The 24094-nt window shown below is 46.9% G+C and overlaps 1 protein-coding gene across 2 annotated transcripts in view; it reads right to left on the bottom strand.

Moving 5' to 3' along the window:
• Positions 1-19243, bottom strand: part of nwk (FCH and double SH3 domains nervous wreck) — a 231754-nt gene extending 212511 nt beyond the window's left edge. Inside the window, exons 1-2 of one of the 2 annotated variants that reach the window (XM_050182545.2) lie at positions 18916-19243; positions 18141-18238 (exon numbers count right to left, since the gene is read on the bottom strand). In XM_050182545.2, coding sequence (XP_050038502.1) covers positions 18141-18238; positions 18916-18936 — 119 coding nt within the window. In that variant the 5' untranslated portion in view covers positions 18937-19243. The remainder of the gene's footprint in view (positions 1-18140; positions 18239-18915) is intronic. The other variant, XM_055073377.2, reaches the window with a different exon arrangement.
• Between the last annotated feature and the right edge of the window lie 4851 nt (positions 19244-24094).

Below are 24094 nucleotides of genomic sequence, written 5' to 3'. Positions count from 1 at the left end.
ACGCACTTCCCTGTTCCGAAGTGTTTCAAGGATGTGCGCAGCTTCATCGGCCTTTGTTCGTACTTCCGCCGTTTCGTGAAAAATTTCGCGGCCATCGCACGGCCGCTAACCGAGCTTTTGAAAAAAGACGCCCCTTTCCAGTGGGGCGATAACGAGATCTCTGCATTCTCGCGTCTAATCGACCTTCTCACAACGCCCCCCGTTCTGGTCCATTTCGATCCTTCTGCGCCTACCGAAGTCCGTACTGATGCCAGCGGTCACGGAATTGGCGCAGTACTGGCACAACGCCAGCGCGGCAACGACCGTGTTATCGCTTACGCCAACAGGCTCCTCTCACCCTCCGAGCGCAACTATTCCATCACTGAGCGTGAGTGTCTGGCCCTAGTTTGGACGGTTGGGAAGTTCCGCCCATACGCCTTGAGTGGGCACGGGAGAGCAGCTACCATGCGGTCGCTGCTAAGCTCTCCTTTCTGCTTTTTTGTGCAGATTGCTGTTTTCGGCTCATCGTTGTCACCGTCTAGCACGTGTGCTACGTCTACATCTCTATCGAAGTTCCTGCTGGATCCACCGCTACAAGCAGCTGACAACAGCCTTGACTATCTGAGCATGGAAGACGTCATCATCTTCACGCCGGTATCAAGTGGGACATGGACACTACCGCCAGCGGCAGCACTGCAGCGCTCAGATTTAAGCAACTGGCATCAGCAAGGCGCTTCCAGTGGGCACGGGAGAGCAGCTACCATGCGGTCGCTGCTAAGCTCTCCTTCCTGCTTTCTTGTGCAGGTTAGTCAGTCCGAATCGCTTTTTTGTAAACGGAGTAATGCTTTAAACGCTTTTTTGTAAAAAAGCGACGTTTAAAGCCGATGGTATTTCAATCGGCGAAGACTTTTGCAAAGCCACTCGTCAATCGCGGAAAGCACTAAATGACTTTGGCAAGGCCAGCGGCCAGTCCTTTTCCTTGCGACATGACAAACTAATCATAGGTAAACAATGTTACGTTTATTGCGCAGCTACAGATGAAGTATGCGAGATCGGACCAGCTAGGAACGCGATTACCCCAACAAACAACAAACCATCGGGTCCACAATCTTCACATTTGGGTGCAGCATAGCTGTCTCGTGTTCCAAAGCAAGCAAACTCCTTATCACTTCTTTTTACAAATGTCCGAAGTATCAGCAACAAACGCACATCACTGTCATCACATATCGACGCATGCTCAGCTGATATAGTTGTGCTCACCGAAACATGGCTTTCAGCAAAAATAAAAAATAGTGAAATACTAGACTGTCAAAAAACACATAACTTTTACAGGTACGATCGCGATTTCCGTACGGGCGGAGGTGCACTGATTGCCGTGAGCTCTGCTATCCATTCCTTAACTATCTCCATTGACTCACCATTAGAAATAGTTTGCACTCGTGTTGCTTTTTCCACTGGCGACCTCATCTTTTGCGCGTGTTATAGGTCCCCATCCTCCACTACCAATTTCTGCACTGTCCTTCATGATGTCCTTAACAAATTAGTTGTTCGATACCCAAAATCACATTTGTTCTTACTAGGCGATTTCAATTTTCCAAACACAGTGTGGCAAAACGGTGTTCCCTCCCTTAAGCAGACATCTTCCGAGTGCATCTATTTTTTAGACATCTGCGCTGATTTTAATCTAACCCAGCTTATTCATGAACCCACACGCACTACCAGCACTTCCTCTAATACTTTGGATCTCTTTTTTACAACAGCTCCAGATTTGGTTTCTCCTCCAACATACCTTAAAGGAATCAGTGACCACTCGCTTCTCCACTTAACACTTAAGAAGAAAGTTCGTTCGAAGAAAACCGTTAAAACTATATGCGATTACAATGCCGCCGATACCACATCCATTTCAAATGAACTAGAATCATTCATTACTGACTACACAGTCAACATTTTTGAACGTGCCGTTGAAGAGAACTGGTCACTGTACAAGAACAAACTGCTAACACTAATAGATCGCTATGTGCCTAAAAGAAAGATTGTTTCGAGTCCTTCCTCGCCATGGTTTACTGGAATTCTACGACCTCTGCGCAACAAAAAGAAACGTATTTTTCGTCGCGCCAAAGCAACTAACCTTCCCGAACGCTGGGCAGCATATCATTGCATTCACGCAGAATATACTAGCGCTATTACAAATGCAAAAAAGATTTTTTTCGATAACACCCTCCCATCACTTTTGCAGTCTAATCCACGTAAATTCTGGAATATTGTTGGTGGCAAAGAAAGCAAAACAATCCAACTAGCCCGTTCTGACAATGTCGCGATCCCTCCGAACCAGTGCTGTTCCGTTTTGAATGATGTATTTGCTTCCGTTTTTCACAAATGTGCTCCTGCCGCTCTACCGTCAGTAACTAAATGCTCTTATTTACCAATGAACTCCATCTATATAGATTGGGTCGGCATACAAAAGTTGATTGAAAACCTGAAGATATCTTCTTCATCAGGTGAAGATTCAATTAATTGTAAAATGCTTAAAATTACTGAACCATATTCTTCCATTATGCTTTCGATGCTCTTTTCCCAGTCTCTAGGTTCCTCAGTTCTTCCAAGCGATTGGAAGGTTGGCAAGGTTGTTCTGGTCCCTAAATCAGGTAACACTCATTCCCCTGATAACTATCGTCCTATATCACTGACAAGTATACCATGCCAAATATTGGAGCATATCATACATTCTCATCTGATTGATTTCCTTGAGTCTAATTTCTTCTTTTCGACTGAAAAACACGGTTTCAGGAAAACATTTTCATGTGAAACGCAACTCATATGTTTTACTAATGACCTATTTACCCATACTGATATGGGCTTCGATGTAGACTGCGTGTTTTTGGACTTTGCAAAAGCTTTCGACACTGTTTCACATGATCTCCTCATTCTTAAACTTAGCATGCTTAACATTGACCCTAATGTACTAAACTGGATTAAAAGCTTTCTGTCTAATCGAACTCAGTACGTTTCAGCTAATGAATGTTCAACCTCTCGCACCTCCGTAACATCGGGTGTACCACAAGGATCGGTACTGGGACCTCTGCTTTTCCTGATTTACATTAACGACCTTCCTAAATGCATTTCCCATTCATCTGTCAGGCTTTTCGCAGATGACTGCGTCATTTATCGCAAAATAACTAACCACACTGATCCTGATAAGCTTCAAGACGATCTTAGAAGCATATCCAACTGGTGCGATAAATGGCTCATGCGATTGAACGTTAATAAATGTAAAACAATGCACGTATCAAGCCGCACTAACACTGACAACACGCGTGTTTACTTACTTCACGATACTTCTCTTGAATCCGTCAACTCGTAAAAATACCTAGCTGTCCATATTTCACGTAACTTATCATGGCATACGCACCTCAAACACGTCACTAGTAATGCTAACCGTGTTCTTAGATACTTGCGTCGAAATTTCTGTGCTGCGTCTACGCCGATAAAGCTTACCCTCTACAAAACATTAGTGCTACCAAAGCTAGAATATGCATCCACCGTATGGGATCCCCATCAAATCACACTGATAAACACACTAGAATCCATCCAGAATCGCGCAGCACGTTTCATCTTATCTAACTATTCCCGTTACGCCAGCATTACTTCCATGAAAAACACACATTACCGGAGCTTTCATTGCGCCGTAAATGTTGTTGTTGTTGTTGTTGTCCTGAGTGGCCGTGGCACATACCCACAGTGGGGGATTGGCCAAGAATCGGGCGGTTTAATTAGGTGCCTAAAAATAATAATGATAAATGTTTAGACTGTGTCTTTTCCACAGGCTGTATCACCACAACCCACTATTAAAGGATAATCTTATTACTCGCCCTTCATACATTTCATCCCGTTTCGATCACATGTTTAAAGTTGGTGTTCCATATTTTAGACCAAGAATGTGTAATGGTTCTTTTATTCCTAAAACCAGCGCCGACTGGAACGACCTTCCTCCCTCCATCGCTGCCATTTCTGACGTTGGCAATTTCAATACTGCTGTATTTTCTGCCGTTTTGTAATACCTACTATTGTATAATTATGTACTGTTTTTCTTTCAATTACCACTCCTTTCTGTAATACCTTCGGGCCAGGAAAGTATCCTAAATAAATAAATAAATAAAATAAATAGATACTTATATGGCCGACCCTTTCCCGTAGTCACAGACCATAACGCGCTTTGCTGGTTATGCTCACTGAAACATGCTACAGGAAGACTTGGTAGCTGGGCCTTACGCCTCCAAGAATATTCGTATACGTCACCTACAAATCTGGCCGACTACAAAAGGACGCTGACTGCCTGTCTCGTTACCCGGTAGTGAGCCTGAGGACGCCGACAGTAGTACCGCCAACAGCATCTCCTCTGTGTCTGCCTTCGCTAACATCGCCGATGAGCAGTACCGAGACCTATCGCTGCGAGCACTCATCGAGCGTCTGCGCTCTACACCTACCGACGCATCCGTTCGCCGATATGTCCTCCAGGGCGGCATTCTGTACCGATGAAACTTCCTCCCTGAAGGATCTGATCTTCTTCTTGTCGTGCCAGAACATCTACGACAGACTGTGCTCTTTGAGATGCATGACGCACCCACTGCAGGACATCTTGGGGTAACCCGCACGTACGACCGCGTCCGCCGCCGCTTCTATTGGCCTGGTGTCGCTCGCTCCGTCTGACGCTATGTTGCTGCCTGTGATACCTGCCAGCGTCGGAAAACACCTCAGGTGCTACCTACCGGTCATCTCCAGCCGATCACCGTCCCTGTGGAACCGTTCTTTCGTGTTGGATTATACCTCCTGGGTCCCTTTCCCACGTCATCCTCTGGGAACAAATGGGTAGCCGTCGCAACTGATTACGCCACCCGATACGCTATCACGCGGGCTCTCCCTACCAGTTGCGCCACTGACGTCGCGGACTTTCTCTTGCGTTACATCATCTTACTTCATGGCGCCCCGTGACAGCTGCTTACTGACCATGGTTGTAACTTCCTCTGGAAAGTTATCGCCGACATTGCGCGTTCCTACTCCACTCAACACAAGCTGACTACCTCATACCATCCTCAAACCAATGGCCTGACAGAGCTGTTAAACCGCACTCTTACCGATATGTTGTCCAAGTACGTTTCCAAGGACCACCACGACTGGGACATTGCCCTTCCTTACGTCACATTTGCTTATAATTCTTCCCGGCACGACACCGCCGGATTTTCTCCATTTTATCTACTCTACGGTCGCGAACCGACCTTGCCCCTTGACACGGCACTTCTTCCTGCTGCGATTTCAACAAGCGAGTATGCGCGCGACGCCATCGCCCTCGCCCTCGCCGACCATGCACGCCAGCTTGCCCGTGCTCGACTGACGAACTTGCAAACCACTCAGCAGCGTCAGTACAACGCCCGCCACCGTGACGTACAGTTTTCGCTTGGTGCGCTCGTGCTACTGTGGTCGCCCTCTCATCACGTCGGACTTTCAGAAAAGCTCCTTTCGCGATACACAAGGCCCTACCGCGTGCTGCGCCAGGTGACGCCTGCCACGTACGAAATTGCTCCTGTAAGCTCAACCTCGTCATCTACTCTGGCATCTAGTGATGTCGTGCACGTCAGTAGGCTCAAGGCCTACTACACTGCTTCCGAGTCCGGCCTTTAGTCGCTTCGGGACGGCGCTTTTGCCGCCGAGGTAGTGCTACGGAATAGTATTTCCAATGACGAAGAGGCGAGCAGTAAGAAGACGGCGACGACGATTGGAGGCTAGCGCGGGCTGTTGCCTCTTGGCCAAGTGCGGCGTATTACGTTGTAAATATACTTGTATATAGCTTTTCATCTGCGTCTTCTTACGTAACAATATAATCCTTTTCTTCATTCTCTTTAACGTCGCTCGGAACCCTTTCGCGCGGCACCTGGCACGGCACCGTCAATGGAAACTTCGTTAGCCGCACGGATCCCCGACTTCCCAACAATATGCTTACAGCAGCTATGGGAGTTTTAGGAGAATTTCTTTTAGGAGAAAAAATTCTCGGCGCCAGCCGCGCAAACGCGCTAGTGCCACTGCTGGCGCGTTCGTCGTCGTCTTCTTCCACAGCTGGCTCCGTTGCCGCTCATCATTCCAGCGTAGAATTTCACTTCCCTTCTGTCGTCGTTATCGAGAGGCCGTGTTTACAGGGGTATAAGCCATTGCTTAAGTGGGTACGAGCCATTCATTGTCTTAGGTGACGCACACATTTAATAACAGAGGTGATACGCGAATGTGTATTAAAAATAATATCTAAATAAAAAAAAATGAAAACGAATATGTAAAAGCTAAACAGAACAAATAAAAAAAACAAGACGTAACAAACAGCGAAGTTATATATTTGTGCCTTTTCTCAACCAACATGGCGTAACCACCATATAGAACTTAACATAGCTCTTGAGCAATAGAGGTTCGCTGGTCTCCTAGCTTTTAGCGTTCCTTTCATAAATACAGTTCCTTGCTGCCTTACCCACGTATTGAGGAAAGCGCCTAAACTTGAAGTCCATGCTTGACTTGGTCACGATAACGGCTGGCGTGAACGCGCCCAACATGCTCATTGAATACCTTTCTTTGGGAGCTTTCGGGTCAGGCGTTATCTTGAGCAACTCAACCGCGGGCTTCAGGTCACGGCGCATTTCTGAATACGGGGGTTGGATGTCATTGAACGAATTAACGTCATCGTCGTTGTTGTGCTGTCGTCATCATGCTGTGCTGTTATTACCGTCACTACTGCGCCAACGTCTTCATCGCTGTCACTATCACGCAGCAGTCATTGTCGCCGTAGCACAGCTGTAGTGATGCCACCGTTTTTGTATTTGTCGTGCTGTCGTCGCTATAGCACAGACGTCGTCGGTTTCGTGTCCCAGTGTCCGTCGTTGTCATCACCGTCGTCCCGTTAACTTCTTTTTGTATTTAATAACCATTCAAACATTTTCATGCAGTGCCCGATCCAAGGCTTGGTGAACGAGTGAACAAAACTGACCCGTTTACTAGCTCTCATAGCTTTTCCTCGCAGTAAAACCCCACATGGGAGAAAGAAAAACGGAAAAAAAAGCGGAGGGAGAAAGCAAATACTCTGTGTAGGGTCGGGGACCTGTAGGAAGACAACGTACACAACGGCGCCGAGGCTGCCATTGTCTAAGCAAGGCCACGAAGAAACACGCACAAAGGAAGGACATGTACAATAGGACCGGGACATGGTTGTAAATCTGGGGTCATCCTCTCGTGCGTGTCCCTTCGAGTTCTCTTTTTTTGCATGTAGCTCTGCTATAGCTTTGCGATGAGCCAACTAAATGAAGCAAAAGGCTTAATTAGGTCTTACCAATTCTCTATTCGTATCCTTCATTCCATCTTCCATACGCACGCTGAACGCGCGCTATCAGAACGTGGCCATAGAAAGGTGTCAACATTTAAACTAATGCACACCTTTTCGTGAAGATGGAAGTCCGCTGTACCAGAACAAAGTATGTCATCTGCCTTGTAAGCAATTAGCGTGACGTTTATGTAGTACGTAGGTCCGCTAATAAAAGCCATTCAACGCGAACGGCCATTGAGAAGTTCAACTTTAACAGTTCTGTGACGCAGAGTGAACGTGTGACGTACAACGTGCTTTCACAGTGCTGTCAAAGACACGATAGAGCAACGCAGGGGGAGACAACGGCGTGCAAAAAATGTAATAAGCCGGCCAGTCAAACTTGGAGAATAAAATTGATTGCGGAAAGTTTTGCGCACAATGGAACGAAGACGACGAGAAAAGGACAAAGACCAGCGCGGACGTAGTTGTCAGTCTGCGCTGGTCTTTGTGCCCTTTTCTTGTAGTCTTCGTTTAGTGTGCGCAAAACTTTCCACAATGAAGCCAAACCAACTAGCTCGCCTTTCAGTCTTATTGAATAAAATTGCATCACCGCGCGGAAACCTTACCTCCTGCATTCGCACATATAACAAAGACATGTCAATTACAAACGCTATAACACAAGTGTGCTGTTTTGATAACTGCTTCCATATGATGTAAGTCAAGCTTCCTGTAGTAAGTATAAAGAGGCGTCGTATGCGCGCGCTTCATGCTATGCACCTTAATATAGTGAGACACACGTGGCTTGCGTACGCGAAAACCCAAACTCCATTGAGACCCGCTTCGGTCTTGTAGGACCAAAGGGTTTGCGTAGCCAAGCGGAACACAATCCCGTCCCGTAACCTAAAGGTCACTAATATAATTTTGTATAGTTGATGTTTGACACGTGAACCCCGAAGGACCGCCGGCGCGCCTCCGAGGCACATTGCATGCGCAGAAATGAAATACAAGGGAAAGAGGAAGGATAGCGTAGCAGTAGTGTGTATTGTGCCCCGCAATAACCGCGTTTGTGGAAAATGGAGCGCTCTTCCGTGTTTGTGGGTAAGATGCACCACATTCGCCGATGCATGTTGCACGAGCGAGGCCCATATGTTGCAGTGCGCGGAAGGGCTTGCGGACGCCCTCTTGCTGCAGTTGGCGTGCGTTCGGCCCACTGTGCAGGCTGGAGCCAGTACAGCGATGACCATATCGATTGCGCTGCGAGCCATGGGGCGCTGCACGCCAGCAGCCGCGACCACGCGCGCCGCGGTCTTCTTGCCGGTGACCTCAATGCAGAGAAGTGAATGCATTTGCCTTCATGACGCTCGCCGACACGCTTTCTGCTGCTCCTGCTGCTGCTGCTGCTGTTAATTTTGTTGTTGTTGTCGCGTTTATTTATTTATTTATTTACAATGCCTCAAAGGCCTCCGAGGGGTTTTACATGAGGGTTGGGCGCGTCCAATTGTAGATGAGTTTTTCACCAATGCGTTTGTAACGATGAGGGTTCCCCTGAACTACAGCACCAGTGGGAAAGCCATCACATTCCTTTGACGTCAAACGAAGAATGAATACAGATGGGCAATAGTACAAATTGGATGAAGATACACGGCCTTGTAGTGAGTGGTGCTGTTGGAGTGGCGGAATTAAGGCTGGCACAATGTTGGGAGTCCGAGCAGATCCGTGACAAAAATGTATGGTATAGAGAGAGATCGGTTGCTTTACGGAGAAGTGCAAGATTAGGAAGGTTGGCTCTGTGCAAAGAGTGCAACCCTGGATACAACGCGCAAACTTCCCCTCGTGTGTTGTGCGCAAACGTATAGCTTTCGTTTCTGTGGCTACGGCCTTTCTCACGAATGTTGCTATGCGATCTCCCTGTAGTACTGAAAGCTTCCCAGTCCAACAACAACAACAAAAAAAGCTCGCAATCATGCAAACAAAAGTCATGTGTGTTAGGCCTGCTGAAGAACACCTGTTGACTGTGGGAACCTTCGAACAACGCTGATATCTTTCGGTGTCCACACTATTGCTACAGCAGTTTCTTCGAGCTATCATGTGCTTTGTTCCCAGATTGCCAGAATGCACACTTGCTTCAAGCAGGAGTCCTGTGGTACGCACATTGCTCCTGCTAAACTACATAGAAAACCCTTATTTGACGAATTAACACCGTGGAAGCACACTTCCTTGCCGATCGTGATGTCAGTGGTTCTGTTCAAAAAAATTATATGTAACCCTGAAGCAGCCCTCACATAATTTCTTTTTGAACACATTAAAATTGTTACAATGCTCACTGTCACATCTTGAATGATGCTCTACAAGACTCGCGTAATCTGCGATAGGTGTGCGAATTTCATCGGCGTGTTTATTACCATCCCGGGAACGCTTAGTAAACGGACTTCAGATACTGCCACTGAACTAGCTGCACTAGTGGCACTAAATATTTATTTGCATGCTCGACCAAACGGGCAAGTCGTGAGTGATCACCACCGACTCACGAGCGGCTCTTCTGTTCGCGAAGTCACTATGCATGCAAAAGTAGTTGAAAAGTAGAAGTGACTTCGGTCCCCTTGCGTGCTAAAGATAGCGAACCGCACCAAAGAGTTGTATTGCACCTGTTTCCCCTCCCACTGTGTCATACAAGGCCAGGTTCATGCTAATCTTTCCGCTGGAGCCGCCCACAGTAGTTCAACACAATCTATACAAGTGCCGCTTCCGAGAAAAGAATCGCCGATGCTGCTATTCAGCGTCACGTGGCGTTCGCAGCGGTACGTCTTCCTGGCATAGAGGACGCAATGCTTCAGTATGGACCGCTCTGAAACACTGATGCATCATGAGAATTTCAGGTGCCACGAAGCCTCAGTAGGCCTGAACAAACATTTCACCGCTTAAGGCCTGCACGAACTACACTTTAATTGATGTGTTCTCTGCGTGCACGAGAACGTGAAGGTGTGGGACATTCAGAGGCCGTGTAGATGCATGCGCTCAACGGCGCTTCTAATGTTATGGAGAGCTGTATGCGTTATGCAGACTTTATGAACGTGGGCAGCTTTAGTGTGCGCCTGGGTTCCCGTGGATATATGCGCTCTTCGTGTGATCAGATTGTGTATACGGTATTTCTGGAAAAATACAGCGAGCATAACCAATCAGATCGCCAGCCCAACAATAATCGCCAGCTTCTCATTGAAGTCAGCATCTCCACCTCCTAGGACAATTGTTGAATGCCTATCTACGCCATGGTAGAACGCAGTTGGCGTCTACATTTTATTTATGCAAGCGGACCTAGGTTGCTCACAGTATGGTTAGGACGCGGCAGGCTAAAATTGTGGAACCAACCAATACTGCACCCTAGAAATTATGGAGCGCTGACAACTTTTTCATTTGATTTCATTTATTTGTTGTTTGAGACATACAGCTGTCTCAGGTGCTGCAGCAAAAGAGCATTCTTGCCTGACAGAGGCTGCAGCACCCAAAGTATGTTGACGCTCTGCAGCAAAACAGCACAACAAGTGTTACCATTTTCAAAATATGATAACATATCAAAACAATAAAGAACTCGAATCTTAATCAGAACATGTTAAAAAAGGAAAACAAAACAATAACATTGAGGTACATAAGGAAGTTATACAATAAAGCAGCGAAGAAAATACGCGTACGTTTTAAAGATTTCTTGAACCTCAATCTTGATTTCGAGGTTGAGGTTTTAGTATTTATTTTAGTTTTAGTATTTGAGGCGGTGAAGTTTATGGTAATTGTCGATAATGTAGTTGCATATGCGACAAACGAAAAGGGCCAGAAACGGCATTCTTACTGCTTCTTTCTTTTGCCCTTAAAGAGCAGATGGGTAAAATTGAACCGGTGACTCTGTAGTGACATAGATAGGCTCGCCATTTTCTCTATCCGTAGTTAACGCACAAGCATTCGCGCATCAAAAGGGTACCTACCGCGGTTCTTAGACCTGCGAGCCAAGCATTATGAGCTGTACTTTCATGGTGATGTCGCATCGATCTTTCGAGATATGGAGGACACAATGCACGTGGGAGCCGGCACTTTAGCAGTTATGGAGAAGACTCTGCCCTCAACAGCAATGCCAAAAAAAGAAGGACCTCCCAAATGATGCACGTTAATAGCTGTCTTGCGCAGTGTTTTACACGACAAAACAAAGGGTAAGGTCGTACCAGCGTTCGTGCGTCGCTACTATTTGTTTTCCCGCGTAACATGGAGCTCACCACAAGTATAGACTCTGCCGTCATCTGCCAAGATGCTTCCACCACGCAGAACGGGTGCCGGAAACACAGGGGAACACGCACGACGTACATATTAATGCGAGAAGTGCGGCGTCACAGGAATTTTCGGCAGATCGCATCTATGTAAATACCTTCAATCCACGAAGAAGTCGAATCGCACGCATTAATGCGACAGGAGAGCGTAGTTCGTGACGGGGTAAGTCGTCTCACCCTGGGCGTGTTAACTCTGGTGTGAGCGCATTGTCCGTCTTGTCTCCCTTTCCGTACTGTATAATAGCGCGCTGTAGTTGCAAGTATGCATTGCCTTGCAACTGAACAAAAAAAAAAAAATTAAATGTGAGCTTAATAAAATCCCGACAGTTTCGTGAACACGAAAGCAAGCTAGTCAATGTCGGGGTAGGTGAAGTGGCCGAAGAAATGCATATTGGCTTTTAAAAACTTGTTTCTGATTTCTAAAATCATGCAGGTTAGTGACGAAGGTATCTTGGCTGTTAGGCGGTCGGTAGCCGACGCCAAATAAGGACTTTGACGTTTTATATGCAACGCACACCCATAGTATTTCTGTCGAAGTAGCGGTGTGTATGATAAAAGATTTATTGTGTTTCTTTAGCGGAATAAGAAACCCCCTCCCCACCGATCGTTCCTGTCTTTTCTGAAGATACTAAAGTTGCCGTAATCGACCAGGATCCCTGCATCAGTAATTTCGAAACGTAACCCAATTTCGCTTGGTAACAGAATATCGCAGTCGATGTTTTCAAGATATGAGCAGGGTTCTGTTGTCTTGGGAAATACTCAACGCATGTTTGTGAAATATAAGGGTAGGACCGAGTGTAAGTTGCTGTTCTGAATCAAGTAGGAATGACAAGTGTTCACACCACTCGGCTTTTTGCGCGCCAGCTATTGTAGGCACTGCGTGATGGTGTCGGTTGTCGCATCGCACATAAAGATACAATTATTTATCCGCAGTTTATTTAGCTTGAACAGCAGATTTCTTACTTTTGCATAAGCTAATAATTTTTTTTTCCGTGCAGGACTTGTTTGATTAAAAAAAACCTCCCATACTGCCAACTGTGTGCCTTTTAGTTTGGGAACCTTGTGTAGAATCTGCTTGTGTTAAAAAAAAAAGAAACAAAACCGTAAGTTTGACAATGATCGGTCAACATTTCTGGGTAGCGTATTTTCCTAAGCGGTGCGCTCGTTCTATCTTGGAAGGATCAATTGCTATGCCAAGGTCTTCCGAGCACATTTCAAGTAATTTGTTTTCGGCGCTTGACCATGTATCTCGTGGATCATCTGGTATGCCAAAAAAAGAGCAAATTATCTCTCAGCATGCAGTTTTCTGCGTCTTCACAGCGACATCCTATTGCTCTTAGTTTCTCACAGATACCTCCTGCAATTGACTCACTGAAGTAATCTGATCCGGGTAATCTGAGTTGAATCATATTTAACTCCACGGTACGGCCGATTCTGGTAGATAGCTGTTTTAATTCTACGTCCACAGACGCCTGCCAATGCTTAAGAGTACACAGCTCACCCCGAATATCGTTTTGGCCAGCCTCTATTCTCAGGACTGTAGAAAATACAGCTGGAAGCACCTCGTCCTCATCGGGACCAGGATTTTTCTCCACGTCGCCGGAGATTTACACGAGCATCTCGGCAACTGTATGTGCTGTCAGTTCACAACATAGATTGAGCACCTTAGACAACTCTTTATACAAGAAATACGAAACAATCACTGCTCCTAAAACAGTGAGAGTAATTCAAATAACTGAACTGGAAGAGCAAGAACCGTGAGTGCTTCATTCCTGAACATGCGCCGTGCCCCAAAGGAACGCCGTCGTGGTGCGCTTTAAGCACGGCGTCGGACGGTGCGCTGGAAGCGAGGATAGACGGGCGTGGTTGCCATTCGAAGTTGCTAGTCGTATCCAGAAATGCAAAGGGCGTCCACGAGAACGATTTCGTAAGATTTTCGAGTGGTAGCGCTGTTGGAACTGGTTAGCCCGGCGAAAGACTGCCAGTGAAGTTACCCAGCAGCAGGGAAGCCTGGAAAAGCAAGAACCGTGAGTGCTTCATTCCTGAACATGCGCCGTGCCCCAAAGGAACGCCGTCGTGGTGCGCTTTAAGCACGGCGTCGGACGGTGCGCTGGAAGCGAGGATAGTCGGGCGTGGTTGCCATTCGAAGTTGCTAGTCGTATCCGGAAGTGCAAAGGGCGTCCAAGGACGACAACAACGTCCCCACGCGCCGTATGCTGCACCTGAGAATAAAAGCTTGCGAGGATGAGCCGACGATGGCGGCTCAATCTCGCGCGCGCAAGGGAGGAAGGCAGGGAGGAAGCACGCCGTCTTCCGTCTAACGCAGGGACCCGGGAGGAGGGAGGGTGTGGGGGCCGGCGTTCTACTCCTGCTGCGGCTGCGTATGGTGAGACCGCACGTGGTCGCGCGGGCCCTATCTTGAAAGCGCTCTGCGATCGGGACATAGTCTAGGCGTCTAGGCGTACCGAGGGCCGATAGCTTCGTGTGTGCTGTGTTCTCGCCGCTTAGTTTGCGTTGAAGCAAGAGGCAGCACGAAGATCATTCGCTCGCTCATGCTGCCACGCTTCCTCATTCGAGCGTTTTGACAGAGACTTTCCGCGTGGCGTGACACCATGCTTTATAATTTACTTGGTAAGCGAACGTTTACAAGTTAATACGGCCGATAAAGATACTATACTATCCTTACTTCGTATAGCTGTCTACTAATTTGCTATCGCAATCGATGCTTCGGCGAAACTGCGACATTTTATGTATGTCTCAGAAGTGTTGAGCTCTATCGCCAAAAAGACAATGATCACTCCTAATGCGGACACCAACGAGACCTATAAAGCTAAGCTATATATAGCCATATAGCTATATAACCAGCCCATATAGCTAAGCAGACGCGACAAGATGGTTTCGGGGAAGAGTTACTAAATGCCGAAAAGCTTCAGAAAGAGAGGTGACTGATGGATAGGAAGCGAAGGAAGCTGTCAAAAGAATGAGAGTACAGGAGGCATGTGACAGGTTCAACACTGACTTTTCAGACTAGCTCGTCGTCTCATTGTTTACAGAAGGTTTGGTGCTGGTCTCACATGCTCAGCCTTACATGGCGTACGATGAACTGCCATGCCACAAACAAAAAGAAGGTTTAGTATGAAACGGCCTCGTATGGGAAGGGGGCGCAGCAGTAAAATGTTCCTTAGTTTGCTCGCAAGTGTGGCAGGCGGCAATGTCTTCTTGTAAACAGAAGAACAAAGAAAAAGTAAGATATGACAGGGTAGGCGAGGAAAGCTAAGGCAGATGGTTGGGCGATCGGATGGGCATTTGTCTTGCGGCGGTAGGCAAAATGGACAACGAAAAAGTAGAAGAGAGAAAGTGTGTTTTTTCTCCCGCTTTTCTAGCGAATAGAACGCATACATGGAGTTGCGCTCACGTTCCAACGTGTTATAACATACACTGGGATGCTGTAGTTCTTTATGACAGCAGCTTGAAGAAAATGACCTATCGACACGTAATTTTTAGCAGAACCGTGATATGACGCTTGTACGTCTGTCCAATATTTATAAAGGAGTTCCAGTAAAGGCGCCTTTTTTTTCTGGTTTCTTTTTTAATGTTGCGTGTGGCCATTTCGCATGTACTGCAGCTCCCCATTGGATTTTTAGCAAGTGTTCGAACGCATCAGTGGGAATTACGGAGCGGTACTCAATGGCCCTCGTTGGAAACATCTTAGTGAAAGAAATATCTTCGGTAGTCTAATAGCACTTCTCGTTCAGCGACCCTGTATACCCTGCGCAAAATTTGTTCTATAATTTAAGGCATAACAAACTAAGCAACCTTATGGTATCTTCGGCCGGTGGCATGTATCCACTGCGTCCGAGCCGCAGGTTCTGTAAGGATACGCCATTTAGGGAGGACACAAACACTTCTGACGATAGTTTCTCAGCTTTTCTCGAGCCCTCCCGGCCACAGATATTGGCGAACAACTTACACAAGCTGTTGTTCGCAGTTCTACCATAGAACATACCTTTAGACGAAGCATTTGACCAACGTCACGTGGCCACATCTAGGGCAGATTCGGAGTGGTTCGCGGCAAAAAATCTAGAGCACCTGCTAGCGCATCCCTTTTAATGTTTCCCTTTGAAAGCTAGGTGACTTTCCCTTGAGCGTTGCGTTTCAAGCAGTCGAACATGGAACCGAACTTCAGGATGCTCCAGATAGGTCAAAAACTACCCGTTCATGATGACTCTGATACCATTACCGTGTTTAAAAGCCTTTCCCGTTTACGTTTCTTGTCATTATGCAAGAAAAGGTGAGGCGTGCAGACAGGACACAAGAGAAGGGAAGTGGACAACCCGAACGCCTACAACACGAACACGACAACGCGACAACACGAACGGCGTTCGTGTTGTCCACTTCTCTTTTCTTGTGTCCTGTCTGCACGCCTCACCTTTTCTTGCATAATGAATCCTTACCAACTAGCTCAGTTTTTTGTCATTCTAAGTTTCTTGTCATGGTTCTTGTTAGAAAAAGGCTATTTCCATAAGCTTTGTTTCCCAATTACTATTTATTCATTGTTGAGTCCTTAACGCACAGAAACTGTGATGTTGCAAGAGCATGTGTCACGAAGTGGTGTCCACAGGCATACATGCTTTGCTTGTGGCATCTTTGCACTAACGGCCACAGACCACAAGAAAACGAAGCCTCAGACATGAGGTGACAGAACCGAAAGGAGAATGCCTTATAGCTGTGTACTTTTGTCTACTTATGAAAAGAGCACTTCGTTGGTAATTATGGCTCCAAAGTGCAGCAGCCCAAATAACACCATAGGATGTCCAAGATAACAATGCTGCAACTGATCGAGTGTCCATGCATGCCAACGAAGTCAAAATTCTGCGCGTCAATGAGAGGAAGACTGATAAACAGGCATACAATGCTAAAAACTCGCCAAAGGCTCTTGTTGAGGAAGCAGTGGCCAGCATCAACAAGCACCACCTGATCCGAGCGTGCAGTCGTCAACGCTAAATTCAAGAAATTTTTGAAGAGATGACTTTATTGAACATATTTGGGACACAGTAGCAATAGAGCCACTGCATAAAAAATTGGAACGAATATATCTGACCTCGTCTGAAATATTATGGCTATTTCTGAAGAGGTCATTATATCCCAAAATACCACGCGAAAATGGTAAATTGGTATCAGCTTCGGCACGGAAGAGGAGGGGACACGTGTGCGTTATAGGCATACCACTATTAATTTACTCTGGCATCAATAGGGCACGTATACAGAGTGAAGAGGAAACGGCTCAACACACATGTATGCACAAAACGGGTGCACCCCCTTTCCCTGACATTTTCGGCTTCTCTCAAGGAAAACACGTATATTAAACAACGGCCTTTCATTGAGAAAAAGGCTTTATGATAAAGTCGGCAATTGGTATGGCTGCGAAACTGGACGGTCCAAAGGGCAGAGTTATATGCTTACGAAAGAGAAATTGAGCATAGACGATATGAAAACATGCCCGGCTTCTCGACATGTCGAAAATATGCACGACGTGATCAAAAATGTGATTTGAAATTTGAGATTATGAGCGCTTTTTTTCTTGTACAACAACCCTCGCATTCAGCATCCGGCTGAAAGAGTAACAAACAAGCCATTAGCGCAAAAGAGCAGCGGCCTTGCCTGCTTTATTAAATGAACATTTGAGCGCGTGATTGCGCGATACAAATAAGCATCTATTGCCTTTTGAAAGTGGACTCCTAGGAGACCGCGTTAGCGAATTTAGGGTAATGTGAAAGAATCGCTTGGTTTCGCAAATAAGGTTATCCGCAAACGAAAGGAAAATAGTTTTCACACGAGATAAATCTGATGGTTATGCGGTTCACCAGTGTGAACAAGCCAGCCCTGAAAGTCCAACATGATATGGCTCAAACACATCGAACGCGCTGTGAAACCGACGGTGGCACACATGGCCTCACCTCGCGTTAAACTACACGTTTTCTTCAGATAGACTAAACAAAGGAAACATAATGAAAGTGAGAGTATAGGTTGTAGAAGCACGCAAATGCAGGCGAAGCCTGAACAGTGCAGAGGAATACTTTGCTAAATATATAAGAATAAGATTATGCGTCAATCCAGTTGCAATACGGTGAGCGCGCGTGCGTGTGCGTGCGTGTGTGTTGTCTACATGGTTAACGGTGCCTTTTAATACATGAGTGCGATTGAAGTGCCCGTGATCAGCTAGTCATTCCTATCCCGACTGCCACACTGTGTTCACGCGATGATTTTCTTTGGAGAATTATATGAATGCAGTTTTTGTGTCGAAGTGACATCGCAGCATAAATGTACTCGACACCATTGTGAATATCCTAAATATAAACAAGTACCACTGTATTCATGCGGCTTATCTCTACATTTAGCAGTACCATCGAGAGAGCAAGAATTGTAGAAAATTGAACAACGTATGTTACCTGTTTGAAAAATACTAAACCAAACATTAGGCACTAAAGAAATGCTCGAAATGCAGCTTTTTCTCTCACCTGAGGTCCTCTAGCAACTCGACGTCTTGCTGATGTTTCGTTTGCAGTTTTGTAATTTGCTCATTGTGGATGTTCTTGAGCTGTGTGTGGGCCTTCACCTGAAAATGCAAAGACAATGTTCTGCATTAGAATTACTTGGAATGTCCCTGCTGCAGCATGTAGCTACGTTATCGTTATTCGGGTGGCAAATCTAGCTCCATTTTCTGACGGGGCTTATTCGGTACTCCTCTCAAGTTTTCTTTCATTCAGAGAGTAGCCATTTGCAAAACACACACACACACACACACACACACACACACACACACACACACACACACACACACACACACACACATCCGATGATTTCGTTCGGTCTTAGTTCGCGACTAGGCGACCTACAAGGAGATAAGCAAACAGCGTGCAGAGATGGTGCAACCGCTGCGCGCAACCATCCGAGAGTGCGAACAATCTCGGGAAGTCTTAGCGTAGCGATATCGCTACTCGCTAATATTTTAAGTCATCGTACAGCGCAGAGTTCAGTTAAAGCCTGGAAGGAAAGCCGAACCGCGCCTTTGGGCGATCGAAACTGCACCTCCCCTTCCCCTTCCACGAAAAAAGGGGTGCCCCAGCTTGGAGTGCAGACGAGACGGGGGAAACACCGTTTGGAATGCAGTGTTAAAGGCTCCATAACGCGCAGAGACGCACACTGTAGGCGGGAATGGGAACAACCACTGGGAAACACAGGGCAGAGGCAAGCGGGACGAGCTACGGCGGGGGCTTGGTAGAGGCTCTCCACCTTTCGCGGCGGAGGTTGCATCTCAGAAGTTCAGTGCGGGCGGCGGCCACACGGCGTGCGAAGCCCACTTCAACTACGGCAGCTGCCGCGAAGGTGCGGCCGCCTCGGATGACCGTCAGCCGGCTCCGTCCACCGCGCCGCAGGGCATCAGCTGCCGATGCGCGCCCGGAGGTTGGCGGAATACCGGCTCCTGCGGGTCTAGAACGCTACCGCGGCGGCGTTACCAACGGCGGGCGCCATTTGCGCACGGTTCTGCGTTCCCTGATTGAAGCGAGAGGAGGGAGTTTCGGCGTCGCGGGGGTGCAGGGAACAGAGAGCGAGGAAGCAAGCGCTTCCCGAGCACTTCCCCATTGGTGCTGCGACGGGCGCGTCGCCGAGGCTTCGCGGCTCAAGTTATAGAGGGCGCTCTATGCTTGTGCGCATGGCGCTCTCTAGCGAATGGACAGGCCACTAGGATCAAGAGCGGATAAAATGGCGCGAAACCAAAACGCGTTGCCTCTAATATTTACGAGGATTGTGCGAACATTCAACATTTCAACTACAAACCGAGAAGTCATTGCTCTTCGATTTGTAATCGATTCGAGTATTCCCTATTCGCAAATTCCGAATATTCGTTCCTTTCGAATACGCAAGAGATAACAGCCTATACGTGAAGTTGTTCTGTCGATTTATTACTGAACTAGGCAAAGCGATTTATGACTGGACTGTTTGTACCATCTTGCCGTCCCTTTAAAGCAATGTGCGGTACGATGGTATAACACTTTTTCCTTGAACCAGCTGAACACTCAATACGTATATCTGGTGAAATGTTGTTCCCTTTCTTTCATGGCTTTCATTGTCATGGTGCACTAGACAACTCAATGCCGATGTTCTTTTATCTAAAAGCTCCTAAATTGACCCGACATCAATTTGCGCACTGCATTACACAAATTTAAATATGCCCGTAAACAAGGCGGGTAAATTATGAACATAAGCCTTGCTTTTTTTTTTTTGTACCAAATAATATATGCGATGTTCGATTCGATATTTGGAGGTTGTTGCTCTCGAATTTTCGTAGTTGCTTCGATTAGAACATTTCGTTATTCCAACACCCCAACTATTTACGTAGGTCTTGCATTGCCCATTCAAAGAGATGAATTGATAGAAGCGTACGTGCCAGTTTACGTCTGTATAATAAAGTCGATAGTTGAACAAATTAGTATGCGTTCGTACTGAATACTGCGGGGAGCAGCGCACAAAGAGCGAATACAAAGAAGTAGGAGATGGCACACCGCTGCGATCTGTATGGTGTATAAATGCACGTATGGGTGAGTGGGCACAACAGATTTAATTTAAGCGCGCTCTAAGCGTAAGTTGATCATACAATTCCTCAGCAGAATTTTAAAATGAAGCTTTCTTTGACTCCTCCGACTTTCCCGCCGCTGCTGGCTGCTGTCATGCCAAATAGAAAGCTTGGACCACGCCTGGGTGTGTGTGCGAATGGCTGCTGACTGGCCTGGAACATACGTGCGACTAGATGTGTGTCACTGGGGGTGCGCCTATTCTTGGCCCATCCCCCATTATTAATGTGCCACCGTGACACAAAGGCGTATGAAGTCCAGTGCATTTAGACGCGCCCGACTTCTCTGCGCATGTACCTCACATCTAGATTGTTCGCTCGACAAGAATCGTACAACACCTACGTCCTGGTGAAGTAAAAAGCTAGCAGGCTGTGCTTGTGTCATCCACTATACTGCTACTACCTCGCTAATAAGCTTCGCGTCGTTTAGATTCCCACATCACGTTGGATCTTCGTCTCCCTTTTTAAACCTGAGCTTTCTCTGCTGCCCCACTTTGCCACTGATGGCTGCTCCCGTATTTCCCAATAGACGACTTGGACCACTGGGTATGTCGGCAACAGAAAATCTAGCAAGTCGGCCACAGAGAAGCGAATAAGCAGTCGGCAACAGGAGCTGCCTAGTGTGGAAGAATTGAACAAAATGGGACTCAAAACAGCTTCTTTTCTGACAAGTATCAAAGCACAACGCGCGTTCCTCAAAGAGCAATTCTCTCCGCCATGTTATATATTATTCGACCAAGTAGTATTCCACGAAACTTGCAATACAGGTATACGCCTAAGTTGGTAACACTGGATATTTTCGTGGCTTTAAATGATATACATTGACCCTGCAAAATTTCCCAGTCGTATTTGAGCATATTGAAATATGGCTTAATGGGAAGCGCATGCTACCCAACGTCGAGAAAACCGCAATTCTTGTCGTCCTCTTAACCTTTCCTGTCCGAATTTAGTTGATGTGTAGTTAAGAAATCATTTCGCATGTTGAATCACTAAAATTTCTGGCCGGAATATATACACAAAACCTTAATTTGAGTTTACTCATTTAGTTTATCGCACCTAAATGAGCTCGTGTACTTGGATCGTTACGAAGAGTCAGCAGCACACGTGTCGCAATACGCAGAGAGACTGCTAATGATTTATTGTATGAATGTTCGCCCTAATTTGGAGTTTGATTGATTATTATTCTGAGGTGGCCCTGTACAAATTACGTCCTCTTTTTCTTTTATAACGCGAGACACTTTTTTGTGTCTGGGCCAACCAAAATTTGTCGCAAATAACGTTCTTCACCATGACACACACTTACCTTCTCTTCAAACTCGGTCGCATATTCTGAATGCACAAATATTTCTGAACATCTATGCACCTCCCTAGAGACGCTCCTGCTATGTGTTCATTCGTGAGCCAGCCGCATTTTTTTTAAAGAATCAGTTGTCTCGGCTACACTAACTCAGGTAAATTTTGCTCAAAAGCTCTTAGAACCTTTGCCAGTACTAATTTGTGATGCGGTTTACTCAAATGTACCATCTCCGACTCTAAGTGTTAAATTTGATAATATACTTTCCAAGAATGCTAAGCTCCTACTTATGAGACGCCTAAATGGCTTGTTGGATGACTGCACTAAAAGCCTCCAAATGAACACAGTGTTTGCAACATGTGTTTCTGTCGATGAAGACGGCCATGCTAGTTATCTCTGTGTTCTTTTTCTTTCTCATATCATCAATGACTTGCAACATCAGCTGTATCTCTTTTTTATTATACACCTAAAATTCATAATAGCTTAGTTAAGGCCGGTATGCTCCTTTACTATGATTATTCAATAAGGTATGCCATTATTATCCCTTTATTCTGTTATATAAAATTCCTTTTTTTCCCTCTGCTCCCCTATTCATGGCCTATCCGTCGTAGTAGGTTGACCAGGGGACGACCTACCAAAAATGGGGAAGAGAACGAAATTAGTGTCGAGCGGAACATAAACGGCTTCGTAACGCTGCAAATCGCGGTACATAACGCGAATATTTGGTGGCTCATAAACGCGATGCCGAGCAACATGAGGCCTCCACCAGCAGTGAGGAAGGCCACAACAAAAATTCGCAGTTTCGCCCGAAAGGCGAAGTATTGATTGCGATAGAAAATTAGTAGACAGCTCTACGAATAAGGATAGTAGTTTTATCGGTCGTTCAAACTTGTAAACCCTTGCAGGGGCGTTTGCGTCAGCAGGCGTTTGGTGTGTCGTGATACCACGTACTCGAACACATGAGGGTTCGACTCCCTCGCATGTAGCCGTGCGCGGCTTAGCCATGCCTGGGAAAAGGGTGATCCCGGGGGTTGAGTCGATGTCGGGTGTTTCGACCTTTAAGGCCCCCGGCGGATGCAACACACCTCTTCGGCCTCTGCTTCACATAGACGGTACCTCCATACTGACCCACCTAGAGGAAACCGGCAGTCGCCTTTTCCTGTTCTCCTCTGCAATCTTCGATCTATCTCACCTTTTCATCTGTCCTGTCTTCTATTCCCTTCTCACTTCAGCATTTCCGGCTGGCAAGGGCTAATCTTGTGTGGGTAGCCAACCTTGGATATAGCATATTTTATTATAGCAGTGGTGTATAGATGGCGCTTGAAGTGCCTGTTTTTTACGAGACGTTCATTTGAGGGGTCGCCAGCCATTTGTGCGCGGGCGCGAGTAAGAGCGTGCCCGAGAGAGAAAATCTGGGGGCTTTTGTATGTGACTCTGCCTAGGCACTACCGCGGAGGTTTCCTAGCGCGTGTTGTAGACATTTGTCCCTAGTCGTGCCGGCATTGCGTAGCGGGGTCGAGTTTGTTTACGCTCGGACGCTGGCTGCCGGCTCTGTAAAATAGGTGAAGCAGCCGGCACTGACGCCCGATTTGGCGACCACTGTGTCGGACAGACTGTCTCGCACCTGCGGCTCTCGTGCTAAGTCAGTCGTGGCGGATCATAGCTTTCTGGCGCCTAATATATACGGCGATGTACCTTGTAATAACATCACAGATGTTTCTGCGGGAGTAGTAGCGACCGTACTAGACGCCGGGCCGCATATACTGAAAAAAGTCGTGGGACGTGGTAGTGCGGAACATAGCGTCACAAGTTGGCAGCTGGACGGAATTATATTTACTCAATCGTGTATTTTACTAATTGTAACAACCTGTCATTGTTTCGCATTATTGGCGGCGCCTCCAGGACACCAAAGCCGCAATGGGGACATCAAGGCTAGAACCCAAACTGGTCCGTAGTTGGAGCTCGCCGAGGCCTGCGCGTGCCAGGGGTGGATAAGATCGGCTGTCCGATGTCGCGGACAGATAAATTTTTTATGTCTACCCCCCCGGCACGCTTCGGCCTCCGCGGCCCCAACCCACAGGCCGCTCTTCTACCAGCTTTGATCCCCCGGCTACCCCTTGGGTGCCCTGGAGATCCTGCGCCGCCGGCTTAATTATAATCTCAGGTGCTCTCCTGAGGCCTCCGTTTGCCGGTTATTGTGTGCCCTCCTGGAGTAGTGCTTGTGAAAAATCCAATCTATCGTCGCGACGATAAAAGCGACCCGCTACTTATACAACACCAGTCAGAACATTGCCCCTTCAGACACAGCGATCACCAAGGGGCGTCCGCGCCCACTGCCTCACCGCGCGGGCAGCTAGCGGCTGAGCGTAAACAAACTCGACCGCACCCCGCAAGGCCGTCATGTCTGGGGACAAACGAATACAACGCGCGCTAAGAAACCTCCTCCGTAGTGCCTTGGCAGAGTCATATATTCAAGCAGCAAAAACCCCCAGATTTTCTCTCTCGCGCCCGCTCTTACTCGCGCCTGCTCACGAACGGCTGCCGAT

This window comes from Dermacentor andersoni, chromosome 4 (genome assembly GCF_023375885.2).
Source record: "Dermacentor andersoni chromosome 4, qqDerAnde1_hic_scaffold, whole genome shotgun sequence".
Lineage (NCBI taxonomy): Eukaryota > Metazoa > Arthropoda > Arachnida > Ixodida > Ixodidae > Dermacentor > Dermacentor andersoni.
The sequence above is the reverse complement of the archived record's forward strand: the minus strand, read 5'-3'. Positions and strand labels throughout refer to the sequence as shown.